At 45.2% G+C, this 20,460-nt stretch overlaps 1 protein-coding gene across 5 annotated transcripts in view; it reads right to left on the minus strand.

The window, feature by feature from the left end:
• Positions 1–20,460, minus strand: part of NCKAP5 (NCK associated protein 5) — a 1,012,185-nt gene that overhangs the window by 37,859 nt on the left and 953,866 nt on the right. The window contains exon 18 of one of the 5 annotated variants that reach the window (XM_067025888.1): positions 18,194–18,326. The exons of the other annotated variants lie outside the window; for them this stretch is intronic. Coding sequence (XP_066881989.1) covers positions 18,194–18,326 — 133 coding nt within the window. The remainder of the gene's footprint in view (positions 1–18,193; positions 18,327–20,460) is intronic. 5 annotated transcript variants of the gene reach the window in all.

Raw genomic sequence — 20,460 nt, forward strand, 5'->3', positions numbered from 1 at the left:
ATTATTTTCCATTTAACTCTGAAAATCTTTAAAAGTATCTCATTTCAGAGATCTCTTCTTCCAAGTTTTGTTGAATTTTCTTTTCTATTGAAGATTAAATGTGTTTCCAAATACCACCTACACCAGCAGTTAACTTTCATGTGAGTATTTTAGCCAACCCAATGCTAATAAATCCTAGTTTGTTTCAAAAATTCAACGCTCAGTAAAATTTAGTTTGCAACACATATGATGGTGCATACATTTAATTTAAAGTAGCAAATATTTATTTACATGGATTGGTTTTGTATGTCAAAATGAGGCCATCATGACCCCACAGAACTGCGGGTTCACAGCTTCTATTTTTCAGTCGTGAGTATAGATTTCTGCTGGTTGGTCCCTTCTATAGAGTCTAGTCCTCCATAGATCAGAAGCTTATACCTACAAAAGCTTGCTAGCTTTGGAATGTTCCAGTTCTTGTGAACAGTTAATACTATTATTTGTATTAAAAGCTAATTGGCCCATGTGGAGACGGTGATCATCCTACCACTTACCAAACACTTCCTGTGTTCAAGGCTCTGTGACAGAGGTTGTGTACACATCATCTCCTTAAATGCCTACAACTTTATGGAGGTAGATTCTGTTGTGCCCATTATAGAGGTGAGAAAACTGAGGTTCAGCAAAGTTAAGGAGTTTATGTAGGGACAGAAAGGGCTTTCTGCTTCCAGTGTTCCTAGTCTTTTTATTGGCAAGAAAGCTTAATCATCTATATTCACTGGCCATAAATGGAGACAGTTAAAAAACTTTCAGAATTGAAGATGAGAAAATCAAAAATGAAGGAGAAATTCTTCTGGACTCACAGTTGGCAACTTTTTAAATGATCACATTAACAATCTACAAATTGTTAGAGTAATCTAGAGTAATTAAAAGAGGGCAAGATAAGAGAGATCCCAGGGTGGCTGATGGTCTCATGTCCCCATGCTTCTAACAACAATCCCTTAAAGAGCAGTCACCTTGGAGGAGTTGGTCTTTGGGGTTGCCTGTCAGGATGTGCTCCCAGGATGCATGGAGATCAGTTCAGACCAAGCACTGTGATAAATGCCACTTGAGTTTACATCATACTTTGGATATTTTGTGCATTTAAACAGCAGAATTGTAACTGATAAACTGTCCACATCATCTCTGTCATTCTTTGTTATTAGGATACTGAATCCTCTGAGAGGGATGTCACATTAGAGCATATTTCTTGCTCTGAAAACTTGTAGGTTTCTCGAGAAATGAGAGTAACATCGGGAACACTAACAAAACTAGAAAGAAAAATGGCATCATTGTTTTCTGTTGAGCATTTTGACCTTTTGACCTGCTTCCGCAGGTCAGCTTCTGGTACCACATTTTTTTCCATGTCCTGAAGGAAGCTAAGTGTATATACGGTGATATTTTCCATTTTGATATAGTTGATCTATTTTCCAGACTGTAGAAAACTGGGAAATGACTTTTCATTTAAATATAAATTGCAACCCTTTGGAAAAGTAAAAGAATTCAAGAAATATAGAGAAATGGCTGTTTCCAAGCCAACAGGAGAAAGGGAGAGTCTTTTTGGTTTTCAAATTAGTTGTTAGGGAAAATGTTTTTCCTTCCATCAAACTTTCACTTTTCCTTCTTTAAAATAGATTAATCATAGCTGTGTAGGTTTAGTTCTCTGTCTGTTTGTTAAAACGTGGAAAATATGAACAGTGGTTTCAAACGTTCATGAGTAAATTGTCACTTTGTGCCTTTTATCAGCCTGCATTTCAAACCCCACATTGCAAGAGCTCACTCTTTACTTCTGTGCCTTTCACTGGTAAGAATATGCTAATGGGTTATGTAGACCATGTCTTTAGGAACTGACAGTACAATTCCAAAGGACAAAATAGCTTCCAACCATAATCCAGTAGTATCGAAGTGTTGCTCTGCCAATCTGATGGATTATTGGAGTTCACACATTTTAGACTCTCATTAGATACAGACATCTGCTCACTTTTTCCTGCTTAAGAAAGACTGCATTCGTTTTGTCTTTTTATTTATCTTTTCTGAAATTTATACTTGTCTATTTAAAAGTCAAAATAGCACCCTTGAAAATTATACAACCTGCTTTAATTTTCTCTAAAACTAACTCTTTAGAGCACAAAAGGCAGACACACTTGGCAGACCTGGGTATGGATACAGACTGTGTGACTTTGGACAAGTCACTGAACTTGTCTAAGGCTCAGTTTTATTACATCTACAATAGGGAATAATACAGAGTATCTGGAAAGTAGTATTGCTCAACAGGTAATCACCAGACCAGAAGCACTGGCAGCGTCTGGGAACTAGTCAGAAATGCAAAATTTCAGGCCCCACTCCAGACCCAAGGAAGCAGAAAAGTTGGGGCTTGGGGCCTGGCAATGTGTGTCTAATCCCATGCTTCCATGGGATTCTGATGCACATTCAGTTTTGAGAACCACAGCTCAACAACACGAAAACAAACAAGCCGGTCAAAAAATGGGCTGAAGACCTCAACAGACATTTCTCCAAAGAAGACATACAGATGGCCAACAGGCACATGAAAAGATGCTCAACGATGCTAATTATGAGAGAAGTGCCAATGAGAAAGACAGTGAGGTACCACCTCACACTGGTCAGAATGGCCATCATTAAAAAGTCTACAAATAACAAATGGGATCCAGCAATGCCACTCCTGGGCATATATCTGGACAAAACTATAATTCAGAAACATACATGCACCCCTATGTTCATAGCAGCACTATTCACAATAGCCAAGACGTGGATGCAACCTAAATGTCCACTGATAGATGAACGGATAAAGAAGATGTGGAGCATGTACACACAGTGGAATACTACTCAGCCATAAAAAAGATGAAATAATACCACTTGCAGCAACATGGATGACCTAGAGATGATCATACTAAGTGAAGTAAGTTGGAAAGAGAAAGACAAATACCATATGATATCACTTACATGTGGAATCTAAAATACGACACAAATGAACTTATCTACGAAACAGAAGCAGACTTACAGACCTGTGGTTGTCAAGGGGGGAGGGGGGAGGGTGAGGGATGGACTGGGAGTTTGGGGTGAGCAGATGCAAACCATTATATAGAGAATGGACAAACAACAAGGTCCTACTGTAAAGCACAGGGAACTGTATTCAATATTCTGTGATAAACTATAATGAAAAAATATAAAAAAGAATATATATATATGTATATCTGAATCACTGCTGTACAGCAGAAATGAACACTACATTGTAAATCAACTCTACTTCAATAAAATAAATCTAAAAAAATTAATTTCGAGAACCGTTGCTGTGGAGATTAGAATGATTTATACAGAGGACTGGTGTGCCACATTTAAAAGTTCAAGAAATAGCAACTATTTTCTTTCTGTTATTACCCCCATTATATGGAAGAAACTGAAGCACAGAGCCAGGCGGTGACAACGCTGGAAAGAGCACCTGGGCCTTCTTGCTCAGCCGAGTGGCCGGCACGGCCCCCTTCTCCACTCTGCACTCTCTCTTTGTAGGATGTGGTAGATAGTTAGATAGACCTCAGTTATAAGTGCACAAAGTGTAAGTGGAGAGCACGGCTCTCCCAGACATAATCTAGTAATACTAACCCATCTCCCTGCTGGGGCCAGGTGATAAGAAACAGTCCTTCTCCTGATAAGAACTATTTTAGAAATTCTGAAATCACAAATTGTGATCTGCTTAGAATTACAGTTTTAGAGGTGGAAGTGGTTTACAGATCATCCATTTCCATTTTCACACTGTGCTTTTCAGAGATCAGTGGAACTCCTCCCAGGCTGCATGTCAGAATCTCTTGGGAGACTTAAACAATTCTAATGGGAACACCCAACCCCAAAGATTCTGATTTAACTGGTCTAGAATTTAGTTGGTTAAAAGTGCCTTAAGTAGAGTTGCCAGATAAAACATAGGAAACCGTGTAAACTTGGACGCCTAGGTAAATACTACAACATTATTTCATTATTTAGCTGAAATTCTAATTTAACTGGGTATCCTGTATTTTTGTTTGTTAAATATGGCAACCCAATCGGAGGATTCTAAGGTCTGGCCAGGGCTGAGAAACCCTTGTAGGGTTTCCTCTGAAATACTACAGCTGCCACTATAGTGACTTGGGGGAGTGGGGCACCATCTATGCCCATCAAACCTGCTTTTCTTTTGTTAACACTTTTACATTACAAACGTTTTGTAAATTTTTACATTTACGTTACAAAAATTTACATGTATTGTCTGTCTTAAGCATTGGGTCTCTGTAATAGTTTGCCTGCAAAAAAAGTTTTTGTTATGACTAAAAAGACTTGTAATCCTCTGATCTAATTCAATATCTTTTTTCTGGGTAAGACCCAGAGACTCTCACAGCTAATTAATTGCGAAACCAAACTTCTCCATCAGAGGCTACTGCTAGGACCCTTTTCCTTTTTTCTGAGCTATAAGTCAGGAATAAGAGGTGGTATGATCCTATATCTAAAAGTGCTGGATGAACATTTGTCCCTAAAGTTTTGCCAGACACTGTACTCAGTCCAGGTATTAAGGTGTGATTTCAGTTCTCAAGGAGCCAAAACACAAATAAGTGTAGCTGTCTCCAGAAAAAAAATGCTACCGATTTCTATGGCTTGTTCCCTCCATAATTTGACTGTTCAAAGCACCTTTCTTTGATCTGCAAAATGAGAACAGTGAGGCTGAAGGACAGCACTGGGTTTCCCAGAGGCAAATGGAATCTAACCTAAATTTCCACTTGGAAAGTTAAAGGAGTGAAGAATATATGATGACATATGACAAATGGAAGAGTTCCTGCCCTCACGGATCTTCCATTCCAGTGACAGACAAGATAACTTCTAAGTTCTAACGCAAAAGCTCTAGGTCATTAGATATGGCGAGAAAAAGCAGGAAGAGAGAGAGAGAGAGAGAGGCGAGTTTTCTGTCGTTTTTCAGCGAAGGCTGCAGGACAGATTCAAGTTGAAAGGCAGATTCTGGGGACAGTAACAGCAAATCCAAGCCTGTTCATCACCCGTGTTCCGTGCTGGTCTTCTGCTCACCTCTCAGAATCACTGGCACACACAGATCACAACCACACCCGGTTGGCACCACCTTTATGTTATAAATGGCTCTTGTAAAGCCACATGACCTCTGTTCTGCCTACTGCCTATGGGGAAGACTGGAGGTCACTGCCTTCTTCTGACCCTTTTTGCACTCCCCAGTTCCCTCACTAGCTCCAAGCAGAAATTCTCTTCTCCTTTATGCCAACTCAAACTCGATTCTTCAAGACTGACCCCAAAAGTCCCTCCAGGGAGACAGCCTCACTACTTCATGCCTTTTGCTGGGAACCCTGTTGGCTTTCAATCTCAGAGTCATAGACCATTCATACACCCAGCCCATCAATAAACATTCAGTAAGCCCTTGCCATGTGCTAGAGCTTCAGTGGAAAAGGTCACAATTCCTGCTGTTAAGGAACAAGCAGGGGAGGCAGATGGGGATAACAGCAATTTGATGGTCATGGTGAGATGAGGGGATTATGGAATCCCAGGAGAGGGAGAGAAGCCTAGATCTAGAGTTCTGACTTTGAGATGATCCACTCCGTTTGAAATGGGGAAAATAAGTCTTCATCTGACATGGGAAAATAAGACCCTATGATAGTCCATGATGTAAGGTCACTGAGTAGGAGTTGTAAGAGTGACAAGCAGGCATGGGCACGGGTGGGGTGTCTATACCATATTTTTGGAAACTTTGGGAACTTATTTCTATGCTGCTGGGGTTTTTTTTGTTTGTTTGTTTGTTTTTGGCCTCGCCTTTTGTCTTGTAGGAGCTTAGTTCCCTGACCAGGGATCGGACCCAGGCCCTGGCCGTGAAAGCGCCAAGTCCTAACCACTGGACCACCAGGGAATACCCTATGCTGCTGGTATTGTTAGTGGCTTTTAAAATTTCTAACTTATTCTCTCTATAACTAGACTGTAAGCTGTGTGTGGGCAGGACCACGCCTCATGCTTCCTCTCTATTGCCCCCAGGACTTAGTGATGATTCAAGGTGAGTCCCCAGTGAGTACTAACTGAGCCTACCCATAAGCATGGCCAAAGGAGAGGTTTCACCCTGCCCAAATGGCCTAGGAGCCTCCTCTTGCACACTTAACTTTCCTTCCTTGCACATCTACAGGCCTGTAGTATGAGTCCTCCAAAAATCAGTCAATAATAGGACAGCACACTCTGAATCGCCAGAAGGTCCTCAGAAACAAAGGATATTCCTTCACCTGGACACGGGTCGTATGATCCTTTTTTCATTAATTAGGCCCGATGGCGGTGTGACTGACACAGCAAACTCTAGGATGTGGGGAAGAAAGGGTCAGGTTGGCCAGGTGAGTCACTGTAATGGAAGAAACTGGGATCTTTCCATTTTCCCTCAGTTACCAAATTGTCTCCTTCACAGCTGGCCATAAAGGAGATGGACTGATCTTCTCTTCGCTAAAGCACCTCTTTAATATAAAACTGAAATGGAACAACTGGATAGTCAACTTTTTTTAAAACGTTGGATCTGTATGTGAGGACAAAAATACACACTGTGTGGGTACTAGGAAAAAAAAAAATGAGTGTTTTTAAAATTAATAAATTTGGAGTGAGCAAAGGCTTGCCACAAAAGACTGATGAGCTTGACCCTATGAAAAGAAAATCTTCTACACTGCAAAGAGCACCCTAAGTGATGTTCCAAGCAAATGAAAGACTGGGAACGACATGGACAGTTTGTATCACAAAGGAAGGAATAACCTCCCTGAATTTTTCGAAGCTCTTAGAAATGGTGTTGAAAAAGACTAACAGCCCAGTAAGAAACCGGGCAAAGGTCACTCCCGGATGATTCACAGATTCAGAAATACAATGACGTTTAAGTAGCTTTAAGCAGAAGTTCTCAGCCTTACTCTTCATAAGAGAAATCAAATCCAAACCACACTGGAAATACATTTCTTCTATGTAAGATTGGCGGAGCACAATAGTTTGACCTTGAATTTGTTGGTGAGGCTTTGCGGGGACCAGGCATGTCGACGATCACTGCGGGTAGATGTGAAAACACCCCAACTCCTCTGACGATGCATTTACTACGACTCAAAAGTCTAATTCCGGGAACCCACTCCATAGAGGACTAGTTCCATTAATTGTGTAACTAGCACATAGCTGTGAAAAAGAAGGAGGCAGACTTTTCTGTACTGACACGGAGCCATCTCCAGGATATGTTGTGATTTGGAGGAAAACAGAACAAAACAAGATGCAGCACAGTGTGTACAGTTTGCTTTACTTTGTATACAAAGTGGCTTGGTTTGCACAAAGGAAGGCTAGAAGGATGAGCAAGAAGCCCGTAGAGAGGGTTAACCTATAGGAGGCGTGCAGCACAGAGGTAGGGGAGGGGCTTCTGGGATCAAAACAATAAAATCAAGTTTTGAAAAGTGAGACCTGCGGAAGACTCTGAGAAGCTCTCCAAATAGCAGAGGCTGCTGGATCCTGAAAGCTGAAGCTTGATGTCCGAGTCACTGTAGGCTTTGATTACAGCGATAGAACATCAGGCCTGGTGGCGGGGCGGGGCGGGGTGGGGGGTGGAGCGATCCGGAAGACATCCAGCTCGGGATTGGCTGAATGAGGGCAAGACAGATGCTTGCTCAAGATCACTCAGTAAGCTACAGTCCAAGAAGGCACATGCATGCTCCAGGATGGGTATCTGAGTCCTTGTGCATGTCTCAGAGATCTCGTGGGCACCGTGGTGCAGTGAACGATGCCAGCATAGCTTTAGGTCTTCCCTAAAAATACAGATCCTGCCACCTCTCCTTCTACAGAATCCTCATCAAATTCAGGAAGATACCTGGAGGTTTCTGGGGGAGGGAACATTCCAGGATGAAAAGGGCCAATGTGATATATTATAATTATTATAGCATAGGATGGGTCCAACAAACCAAGATAAAAGGGAAGATTTTTTAAAAAGTGAAAAGACGAGGGTGGAAGAAAACACTGTTTATGATGCCTCTGGGGGTTCATAAACAAATAAGTAAGCTGATTGGTGGGGAGGCTGGGAGCCAACCACTAACCTTCTCTGCCTGCCCAAGACCGAGAGCCAGCTTGGCCAATACCATGGAAAGGATGCTGTCTCCTTTTCTAAGTAAATTCCTTAAAGAGTGCGCTGATTTATTCATTTATAATACAATTCCTGGTCTGATTAAAAATGGAACTTTCCCCCACCTGATCCAGCCTCACTGTATTTCTTGGGCCCCATGTAACTGAATCTGGAAACAATGATGCTGACTGACAGCTTGGGGTACTGCTACTTATTGTGAAAATAAATAATAAGGAAGGAGGCTACTGGGCTTGTTTCAGGGAAGGTTGAATCAGTTCTTTCTTACTTAGACTGAGTTTTAACAACAGATAAAGAGAACATGGCGTTTCCCTTAATGAAATTGTATAACCCTGGCTAAGTTATGAGGTGGGTTTACCCTTCCGAGGCTGCAGCTTCACATTATTTTGGACTACAGTTTGCAAGGTCTCTGTGCTCCCCTCCCCTCCTCTGAATACCTCAACCTTAAATTCCAGGATTTCTTCTTTCCCTCAGCGTATTTAACATAATTCCACGCATGCTTATTTAGCGTTCTGCAGGTTGGAGGCCTTGTGACATCAATAATCAAATCTGAACTATTTCATGAGAAGAAGGCAAGATGGAGGCCACCTGGATGGCAGATGGAACGAAGGCTCAGAAAAGCTAACATTATTAGTCCAGGGTCACAAAGTCTATTCACTAGAACCCAGGGGTCCTAACTCCCAACTATGGGCATGTCCAACACATCCGGCCAAATAGCCCATGACTTGATTTCTAGGTTCTAAGAAGTTCACAGAGGAGAGTCACTTGTGTGATTTGCTGAATGAGGCTTGACATTTTCCTGGCAAAATTCCTGGTTGCTGGTTAGGAAGGAACCCTGCTCTTTTCCCTGAGGTCATCTCCTTGGTTGTACAGTACGGATATATTTGTAGGTTTCTGGCTGGTTAAGGAGGGGTGGTTGGGATGGGAGAATATTAGAAATGGTCTCTGTCTTTTTTCTTCAAGTCTGAGAACAAAATATGCTAAATAATTAGAATCCATGTCTCCTTTCTCCCCACACCTCAAAGCTTTGCACATCCCATTCTCTTTTTGCAAACTTTAATAATTATCTCTAGAAAGATTTCCCTTGAATACTGAGCTCTTTCTTTTCCCCACTGACCCTATTTCTTCAACAGAGCTCCTTCTACTGACGTAGGCTTTCTATTCCTGAGATTTATGTTACTCTTCCTAGTCTTAACCATTCTGTGGAAGGGTCCTGGCAAGGGGCCCTTTCCCAATGTCACAATGTGCCTTTTAGGCAAGTAGGAAATGCTGAGGTCCCCCAGGGACCCCAAACACCTGTTGATGATGTTTTTTCTTCTTTTAACATCTAACTGCAATTTACCTGCTTCACTAGAGCAGTGAGAGGATTAACTGTTCTCGGGTAACTTTCAAGTCTGTAAAGGATTCCCGCCTCCTCTGGCACATGTTCTCTAAGAGAGACAGAAATGAAACACTAATAAGAGGCTTAATGGGTAGTAGCCTCAAGCAAGCTGTGGTCTGTGTTAGTACTTCAGACAGTCGCCGTGTCCCTGACACTCAGACAGAGCCACCGGACCAGACGCCGCAGGCCATTGTGAGAGGCCCAGACAGGAGCACAGACATCCCTTCCAAAGCCTCTTGGAGGACATGCATCTTAACCCCCAGTCAGGTAGCTGGGCCAGGCCTGGTGCACCTGCCGGGCAGCGGGGGGGATTTGGCTGCTGTCATAGTTTGGCACAAATATTTGACAGCTTGTCCCTGCCAACAAACATTTCCGATATGCAGAGGTTAATCTTGTCCTGGCTGCTTCTCAGCCCTGCTGACATCTTGTGCAGGATAAGGCTTTCTTATTAGGGCTGCCCTGTGTGTTATAGGAGGTTTAGCGGCGTCCATGGGCTCTACGCACCAGACAGTAGCCGTCCCTACCACCTGTGAATTGTGACAGCCTGTAATGTGTCTGGACATCACCGAGTGTCCCGTGGGGAGCACAGTCACCCCGTTTGAGAGCCACTGGGCTATATGACCTAGAGTGAACACTGGAGGTGCCCCTTGGATTATGGGTAAGCGCTACACTAAAGTCATTTTCAGACGTGCTTCTGGGGCTGCAGGGAGGCAGGGGCCTTGGAGGTCTAGCAGGTCCTTCTGCGTCCCCTGAATGAGACTGAGGAGATGCACACATTTTCACAAATGAAGCGGCATCCAATTCATTGCTTATTTATTTAGATCCACTGCCCAGCTTTCTTTCAGTCCTGGCAGCCAAAGATTGCTATTTTGCACAGCACTCTGTATTATTTGCTCTCCCTACCTAGTCTGCAACAAGCAAGGATTTGTTTTGTGCTTTGAAATTCTACTTTGCAAGCTCCTGTTTAATGTTTGGGGCTGTCACGTGTTGGAACTTGAGGTGGGTAGCACTGGGGGAGCTGTGGTAATGGTGGGGGGGGAGGGGAGAATGTCCATCACAGAGCGACAAACTCTGGGGGGCATCTCTTCCCTCCAAAATGTCTCATTAGGGTCCCTAGACTCAGTCTGCATCTCCTCTGTATCCCGCGGTCCAATTTAATTGAGCGACGGCCTCACCCACGGCACACGGCTCTTTTGACCAGAGGGTAAACTCATTCTGCCCATAGTGACATTTGCTTTCTTAAGGGCCTCACAATATGCAGCTTTAATAATTAAATGCAGGTCACATTGCAGCCTCCCTTTTCAAGCCTGTCTGAGGACACAGTGGGTTCTTTCTGATGGTTAGCTTCTGACCACGTGGCTTTTAGAAGCTAGTGGGGTTTTCTGTTTTGTTTTCTTATTGTGCATGACACTTTTCCCCACTAAAAAACCCCAAACGTCAGCAGAGTGCAAACCCAATCGGAATAGCTGAAAGGGCTGTGGCTTTTCTGATGGTGAATAAATGGTGACAGAGAGAAATCTGAGAACCTGGCTACAGTAAGGGTCTCGGAGCAGCTTGCTTGCCACGGTCAGTACTTTCCATTTGTCATCCAGGAAAGTTTAATGCTAGGAGACAAATCCCTTGTGTTTTACTGCATGTGTCTATTCCCCTCAAGTTGGGATGGGCTCGTCAATATAAAGCCAATCTTTAAAATGATCTAAATAAGAGAGAAGACCCAGGAAGGACTAAAGATAACTCTTACAGCTAGCGTCCATTTCAAACTGAAGATTTCTCCAGGGGAACTCAGAATGATTATAACGAGTTTGGATTTAGTTTAACCCAATGCTGATTTTGCATATTACAACGATTTGTCATCTTTAAGTCATGTGCCAGATGAATGTTTTAAAATAGATGCAACTTTGTGTGAATTCTCTACAATATAGCAAAATCTGATTGCTCTATTAATAGCCAAAGTCCTTGACCTCGGCAAGACAGAGTGGCAGTGTTTTTAAAATTCATCATCTCTGCATAATTAGTTGTGAATCTCAAAATATTCAAGCTGGGGAATTAACCAGGAACTGGAGCCGTTATCCTTCAGTGTCCCTTTTCATAGTGGTCCACAGGCATCATGTCCTTGTGTTTTTCGAATTACTGCAGAACCAATTGTTTTTAACTCAGCTGCCCTGGCTCTTTGTAAATTGTTGAATGTAATCACCTCGAAATGAAGAAAATGGACTTCTTGTTCAGGAAACTGGGGCTTTTTCAGAGGAGCATCCTCAGTTGGCTGTGGGACCGTGGTTCTGGAGTTTTGCTCACTGGACCAGATCAGTGCATTTGAAGGTGAGGGGTCAGAGGAGGGAGGGAGTGCTCCTGAAAGTAAGTTCGAGAGCACAGTGATCTGTAGACCCTAGTGGGAAGTCAATTTATGAAAACTAAAAACAAATGAAGTTCCGGTTCCTCACTCTGAGCATGGCCTTAGGGAGTAGAACACAACTGTTTAGGACTTGAGCAGCTCCTCTCTCAGATGATGTTTCGAGTCTGTAGGTCTGATGAGAAGCATAGAGAGAGCAGGGCTATGTCACTAACCTGCCCTCAAACCCCAGTGTCCAGCACTGGCCTGGACACAGAGTAAGAGCTGAATAAAACAGATGAACTACAGTAGAGGTCAACTCTCTTCTTTGCTTTTATTCTTTCTGTCAATCTTGTTTATCTACTAACTGCTCCAACTTAGAGATTTTCAAAGAACAAATATTGGAAGAGCAAAGGTTCTCAACCATTGTCTCCTTCAGGTCTCAAGGGTGTGATGCATTTTCATCAAGAAGAGTGACTCTCTGTGACAGTAACTCCCAAGTTGGGGCAGAGATTATGAAAATCAAGCCAAGGGACCGGGAGCATTTAAAAGAAACAAAACAAAACAGAGGAGTCTGATATGCCTCCAGCAGCCCCCATGAAGAATCATCATTGAAGAGGAAGCTGAATTACATCTGTATCCTGGAGAAAAATTGGAAAAATGGATTCACCAATTTCTCTAGCATAGCCATACAGAGAAGGAGAAATGTCCTTACAGAATTTCTCTCTGTAGGTGGCTGCTGTGGGTCTTTCTTTCTCTGGACGAAGAAAGGCCCAAATGGATGATGAAAGTTGCATGAGGTTAACCAAAGCCTTAACCAGTCCTGTGTTGCATTTTTTTTCAACACTTATGATGTTGTTTACCATTTACTCAACACCTATGATGTGCCAGGCCCTGTGCTAAGTGCTGAACACGAATGAGAAGCAATCTTGACACTAATGAGAGAGCTGAACATGCAAAGAATAACTATAATCTCAAGTAGCAAGTGGAAGAAATAAATATGGAGTATTGCAGGAGAACAGACACGGAAGAGTAACGTGGCTGATGGAAGAGCTCTGGGAAGACTTCCTGGAGGAGGCAAAGCCTGAACTCAATCTTAAAGACCAAGCAGGAATTACATACAGGTTAGAGAAGGGTGTTGGCATGGAAGCCATTCCAGGAAGCGAGACCATGAGAGCAAAGGCACAGAAGCCCCCAACGCATCGTGTGTTCAGGACAGACCGAGCATTTTGATGGTGCCTAAAGTTTTCTGACAGGAAATGGAGAAAGAGGAAGTCAGAGAGATAAGGCCACGGTGGGCTTTGTGAACCTTGCAAGAGGAGAAGATTGGATTTTGTCTGTGAGTAACGGCGGGGAGAGTCCTTGAAGGGTTTTAAGCAAGGGAGGAACGTGACCCGATTTTATACTTTGCTGGGAGCGTGAATGATGCGTCTGAGGGGGATGGGACTGGCAGGGGGTTGATGGGGGAGGGGCACAGTGGATCATGCAGGCCAGATGAAGGCGCTACTGGGGCAGCAGCAGAAGGGCTAGAGAAGGGGCAGGTTTGAGAAGCATCTCAGAAGGAAGCCAGCAGAACCTGAGGACTGCCAGGAGGTGGAGGCAAGAGAACGAAGAGTCCAGGAAAGCTTCTAGCTTCACAGTTTGTCCTAAAAGAATGGCAGGACCATCAGCTAAGACAGAGAGCCGGGAAGGCAGACATTTCTACAGGGAAAAAGAGAGGTTCTAGCTTGGATTTTGGCCCGTTGAGGTACCTGGCCGGGTAGGTGATGGTAGTGGGCAGCCAGATGGATGAATGAGAAGCTCGGGGCAACAGCCTTGGTTAGAAATTGCTCATTCACCTTTTGCCAACCAGGTCCAGGGGCTTCAGTCAGGGGTGAGGCTCCCCGCCCCACTCCGTGCAGAGACTGGGGCTTCATCGCTGCATCTCCACTGGGTCTTCCCTATTCTACATTCTGGCCCTGGTTTGCTCTCTCTCTCTCTCCTTCCCCTTTCCACCTCTGTCCCTTGCTCCTGCCTTCTCCCAGGCCCCACCTGCAGGAAAGGGGCAGGAGTATTTGTTATGCCCAGCCTGGCGATTTGGAGCGGGCAGCTCCATGGAAACAAAGGCACAGACTCACTCCACCCACTGCCTCACCTGCTACACCACCTACCCAGCTGCTAAATCCTGCTTCCACCGCTGCCTCTCTACTAATACCCTGGCCTTTCTAAACACATTTCAGAGTCACTCTAAAGAAACCAACCGTGAAAGGAAAGACATGTCTTCACTTGAGGGTATTATGAGCCCTTAGGCAGGGTTTTGGAAGGTAGGATTCTTTGGCATTCGAGGTCAAGGCCACTGAGTGTCCATTTCCTAGAAGCCTCGGAGGACAGATTGCCACTGGCAGGTGCCCTTCCCTACCTGAGGGAAACTTCAGGGAACCTGGGAGAGAGGGTGTGTTTCAGAAAGGCCAACTAGCTTGGAGAACATCCACTAAGGCTTTAAGATCTACTGGCACATTCCATCCTGCAGGTTGGGGACCTCTATTACAAAACCTTTTTACTTAAAGAGGGAAGGGGCTCGGGGGCTGAGGGGCTAGGGGGCAATCTCACTTCGCAGGCACAGGTGATGAAAGCAAAGCAAAATCGTGACTCCAAAGGGGAGAAAATCTCTACTGCACACCCGAGGCACGTACTCCTTTTAGTGTTTTTCTCTTAATTGTTGCTATTTTCTTTTCCTATCAACTTTGCCAACATCCAAAAAGTTACTGGTGCCGCATCGACCCTAAGCGTCCGTTCCCAGGCTCGCTGGAAGCCAGCACACATCCACAGGCACGCCAGCCGTCTGCACACATTTTCCCTTCCTGGCAGCACTGACATCAGCCAGGCTGGGTCGGTCAGGGTGGGCAGATGACAGAGTTCTGGCAACAAGTCCATGTTTAAAGACGGAGGGCAGACGCCTGGCTAGAGGGAAGGCTCTTCTTGCTGGCTGTGCTGCTTCCAGGGTTACCCCGCACCTTATCCCAAGAAGCACCGTGTGCACACAGGCTAAAGCAGTAGAACGAAAGAAGCCTGCTCCTCTCAAACAGGGATTTGCTCTGGTTGGAGGGAAGAGGATGGGCACAGGGAGGATAGAGAGAAAAAAAAAAACTGAGGCTGAGAATCAACTTCAGTTTGCAGGGGGATAGAAACAAAAGGTACAGGAGCGAGTTCACTGTTCACCAGGATCCGGAGCCATCACCCAATGCGTACGCCTTACTGCTCTGCACAGCTCATTCAAACAGGCTAGGTTAAAACTCTGAACCCTAAAGCGATTTCTCTCATACTCAGGTACGTCCTCATTCAGAGTCAGACAATTTGTCTTAATCTTGTTTCCTTTTTCAGGATGTTTTCAAACTGCCTTTAGACCGTCCCTCCTTCCCCATCCCCACTTCCTTCCCCCACCCCTGGAACCCCACTACCCGTGTGAGAGACAGGTCTCAATATGAAGACCGTGTCCCTCTTTTTAGCCAAGTAGCATATGGAATCGTGGAATTCCTCCTTGACATACTTTTTCCATTTGGCTTCTGAGACGTCACATTCTCCTCTGCCCCGCTCACTGCTGGTTCCTACCCAGTCTCCTTTGCTGGTTCTTTCTCTTCTCCACGACCTTTAAAATTGGGAGGGTGAGGTCCTCTCTCTGTCAGCACTCTGTCCTCCTCCTGATCTCAGCTGGACCCAGGGCCTTAGATGCCATCGACACGCTGACACTCCAATTACCTCTCCAGACAAGACCTGACTGGCCCAACTCCAGACTCACACAGCCCACTGCCTACTCACACCTCCGCTTGCTCAATGGGCACCTCGAACTTAGCATCGATTACCACTCTGCTTCCTCAAGCCCCGACCTCAGCCTTCTCCACTGCAGTGGGCAGAGCTCCGTCCCTTCTGGGACCCCACCTGGCAACCATCCTTGACCCTGCTTTTTCTTTCACCTCCATCTCCAATCTATCAGTGATTCATGTTGTTTTTGTTTGTTTGTTTGTTTTGCGGTACGTGGGCCCCTCACTGCTGTGGTCTCTCCCGTTGCGGAGCACAGGCTCCGGACGCGCAGGCTCAGTGGCCATGGCTCACGGGCCCAGCCGCTCCGCGGCATGTGGGATCCTCCCAGACTGGGGCACGAACCCGTGTACCCTGCATCGGCAGGTGGACTCTCAACCACTGCGCCACCAGGGAAGCCCTGTATTTTTAATTAGAACTGGAATGAGACCATTCTCACTCCTTGTGTTGTACAGTGACCCAAATCTGGCTATTAATATTTAAAGTTAATTGAAATAAAAACAAATTAAAATAGAGGAAAATGGAACTCTTAGGGAAACTACAGCAAAAATTAAATTTAGAAATTCAGTTCCTTACACTAGCCACATTGCAAGAGCTCCGAAGTCATGGGTGGGTGACAGTTGCGGTATTGGACAGAGCTGAGAGAGAACACTGCTCTCGCTACAGAGTTCTATTAGCTCGTGCTGCCCACTGCTTTCACTGTTACCACCCTGGTCCCAGCCACGAACACGTCTGGCCTGGACGAGTGTCACAGCCTCTTAGTCGATCTTGCTTCTTCAGTCTTCACGACATGGCAGCCAGAGCGGTCCTTTGAAAACATCTCAGATCATGCCGCTCCTGTGCTCGGAGATGTCCAAAGGCTCCCATGCATGGCTCTCAGGGGAGAAGCAAAGACCTCAGAAAGGTGAGTAAGGCCGCATGACAGCTCTGGCTCCTTTTCCGTTTACTGGACCTCATCTCCCTGTCCTCCAGCATCCTCCCTCTACGACAGCCATGCTGGCCGCCCACTGCCGCTGTCTCAAGGCAACGCGCTTCCCCCAGGTACCCTCCAGGGGCTCACTCCCTCTCCTCCACCACATCTCTGTTCAAACACCAACTGCTCAGGGAGCCTTGTTCTGACCGCTCTGTTTAAATTTTAACATCCGCTCCCACCCAACCACCACTCCGGAGCAGTCCTGCTCTCCTGTCCTACCCTGCTTAACTTGTCTTTTCCACATGTCCTTTCAACAAACTATATACGTTTACTAGTTTATTCTACCCATTTTAATTTTACTGTCTGGCAGAGATCTTTGTCCATTTACTCACTGCTGGAAAGCTAGCCCAGAGGAGGCTTTTTATAAGTATTTGTTCAACAAACGAATGGAGTTTTAGAGCCGGAGGAGCAGTTGAGGGTCAGTGAGGTCAGGTTGTTCTTCACTGTGGAGCCATGGTAAGTTCAGGGGAAGAGCTACACTAGCAGCTGCCTGGCCTAGGCGTCTTCATGCGGAAGGACCCATGATGATTAACTCTCCTTCCCCTTATCCGTCACAACCAGAGGACGCTGACGCAGCCCCGAGAGCTAACAAGGACAGCAGCCTAACTAAAACACCAGGGGGTGGGGGTATCCTCCACTTCCCTCTTGGTAAGCCTTTGCAGCGTTCACCCGTCTGTCCTGCTGCTCTGGTGACTTGCAGGATGCAAGCAACAAAGAGCAGGCTCAGGTTAATGATTATCCTCACACACCTATCTTACCCCCAGGTATCACAAGCATCAAGACCCTCGGAAAACCGGAAACACACATGGTTGCTAGATTACGTTTTTTTCAAAAGCAACACATCAGGCTTTGTTTAAAAAGGAAAGTCATGGTTTCATCACATAATTGCCAAATTAGTATTTGAGAAAAGTTGATTAGTACAAAAAGAATGATTCCCCATTGTATCATTAAAATACGTCTGATAATCCAGAGCAGATTAGAAGAAAAGTAGATCCTAGACCACATTTTGTGTTAGGGGATCATCTGTCCTCTTGTATCTGTAAGGAAATGCCATCTGAATATATATATGTTTAAATGCCTCGGGATGATGGTTTGTCTACTGCCAATTCTCTTTCAAATAAAAATGTGAGAAAGTTTGAACTTCGTATAAACAGACCTGCTCATAATGGCATGGGTAACAGGTCCAGAGTTACAGAGCATGATATGAGCAGAGAGCCTGGGAACACCCCATCCATGGCTCACTGGATGATTTAACTTGCCGAAGTATGTAATTAAGAACAAAGTTATCTTTATAGTCATTCCTTCATTATGGAAATAACTCCATTGGAGACTTTTTGGGAGACGCCAGATTGGAAATAAAATCCTTACAGACTGCACGGCTATGTCATTAAGATAATAGCAGAAGGCAAATTGATGCATGTAGACAATCTTCCATAAGTACCAGAAAATTAGATCTCGGGGGAGACATGGAACTAAGATGTAAAACCAAAGCGGGGTGGAGACAGAGCCCAGTGAAAGGCGTGATGGACAGCTTCCCGAGAGAGAGGAGCCCCGCGTGTCCCGGGGCCCCGCGTGCATTACCTGGGCTGGTGCTCTTCATCACTTTCACTAACTTGCCCCTTCCAGCTCCAAAACCATTATTTCCATAGTCGGGGTCACTGTCACTATCACTGCCACCGCTGGCAGAGTACGCACACATTCTGGGTACCTTGTCCTAAATGAGTAATACGAGACCGTTAAGATTATTCACGCTAGTCACAACGGGCAGACCATCCTGTGAGGATGTTCGTCGTAGCCGGCCGCTGGTGTGTGCACAGAATTCCATTCCCGATACCCCGCCCCCGGTCTGCCTGGTCCGTCAATCTGCCTCACGCGGAGCTGCTGCATTCTGCTCAATTACCAGAGCTGCAGGTATGGACCTGCACCGATGAAGCCACCGACCACGCGCTGCCATTGGGTCCCAGTCACAGGACAGTCCCCACAGTTCCCCGCTCTGCGTTTTGTACACTGTTTTTATGGGGTCTTATTTTTCTCAAGTGCCAATTAGAGCTGCTGTCCCAGGCCTAATGGCTTATTTTTTTTCTATTTATTTTTATTCTTTGGCTTATTTATTTAGCTGATCTCACCATTGGCTTTCAAGTATCAGAGGGTATGACAATAATCAACCTTGGGAACAAAATAATAAATGTTTACCCAATACCTAATTTTATTCCAGCCCCTAAAAGGATAGGAGGCTTTAGGGAGGAACACAATTGCTAGCCTATAGGTTATACATAATCCTTGAATCTACTAACAGTTCACAGGTCAAGGGACTTGGTCTTCCCTCTTGCTCACATGCACACATAGTCTCACCCAAGAGGATGTCACAGGTGTGGCAATAACACCAAGTTCAGGAATTGTGGAGGTTGTGGATACCATATGGATGGGTTTTCCTGCTGTGCACACAAGTGAAATACTGATATCTAAGACCGCGACTCTCGTGTGTAGAATCAAGAGCATTTGGGGCTCTCTTTTATATGTTTGCAGACTGCCCTGTTAGAGCCGATTATTCCACACCGATCCCAGAGAGTTCAGGCACAGATGTATGGGATGTGTCTCTAAAGTCAAACCTGTTTGGGAGGGTGTCACTTGTTTGGAAATTATGAAAACACAGTTTAGGATGTAAGTCCCGCTAGCTGGGGTTATAAATTCAAGCAGTTACTTATTTCCTTTATTCCTTCATTCACTTAGTCATTCATCTACCCATTCAAAAGATGCTGTGCTAAGCATCTCAGTACCCACTCTGTGCTAAGTGGTGTTCTAGGTTCTGGAGGTACAGAGCTCTATACAGGGGGTCTAGCAAGGATGATGTTTGTGAAGGATGACAAGTTTACAGCAGTGGTCCCGAGGGAGCCCCATGTCTAGAGTTCCAGCAGGGTGCTGGGTATGATGAGATGCATGTTTCATTCCTCTGTTCAACAGACACAAACGGAACCAGGCACTGTGTGTGGAACTGGAAATATAAAGCTCACTCTTACTTTAAACTCTCCTTCCCTGGCGGTCAATGAAGCAGAGTTGTGAGTTCCAAGCCACAGCTGTGACTCTTACAAGTCAGGACAGGATTTCCAATGGGAAAAGCTAGTGTAGGATGATGAGGAAGGGGACCCCAGAGAGGTGTGTGTGTTGGGGAATATGAATGTTGGGTGAGGAGTGCCCTGCCATCATACATAGAGGGGATAGCTCCCTCCTGGCCAGCACTGAGTAATTCCCTTTCTCTCTCTCTCTCTCTTTCTTCTTTTTTTGTCTCCTTGGAATTGCTTGAGTCCTTTGCCACTATCGCCACCTGTTGTTTCTGAACTGTTTCCCCTCCAATTCCGGATGTCTTCTAGGATTTTCTCAATTTTTTGGTCCCTAAATCAAGCATGGAGTTCTTGAAAGAGTGCTTCTCAAAGTGAGCTCTGTGGGCCGGCAGCTTCATCAGCACCTGGAAATTTATTAGAAGTGTTTGGGTCTCACCCCATCTGTACCAAACAGGACACTGGGTGTATGTGGAGAGCAGCAAGATGTGCCGCCCTCCAGGTGATTCTGATGTCTGCTCGTGTAGGGAACTACTGCTTTGGAGAAAACTGAGAAAACCCTAACACTTAAAAATTAAGTCATGGTAGAATACACCGGTTTACTCCTTTCAGACCCCTGTTCTGAGTGCTGGATGTGGAATTCGGAGGGCTGAGTTCTAACGTCAGTGTCCCAGTAACGTCTCCTTGGACCTTGACCATGGTCCAGCATCTCTGGAGCTGGTGTCCTCTGCCGTACATCGAGGCTGTAGGCCCAGGGGATCGCTTCACCTACTTGTCCAGGGTACCATTTCC

Source organism: Kogia breviceps, chromosome 2, assembly GCF_026419965.1.
Source record: "Kogia breviceps isolate mKogBre1 chromosome 2, mKogBre1 haplotype 1, whole genome shotgun sequence".
Lineage (NCBI taxonomy): Eukaryota > Metazoa > Chordata > Mammalia > Artiodactyla > Physeteridae > Kogia > Kogia breviceps.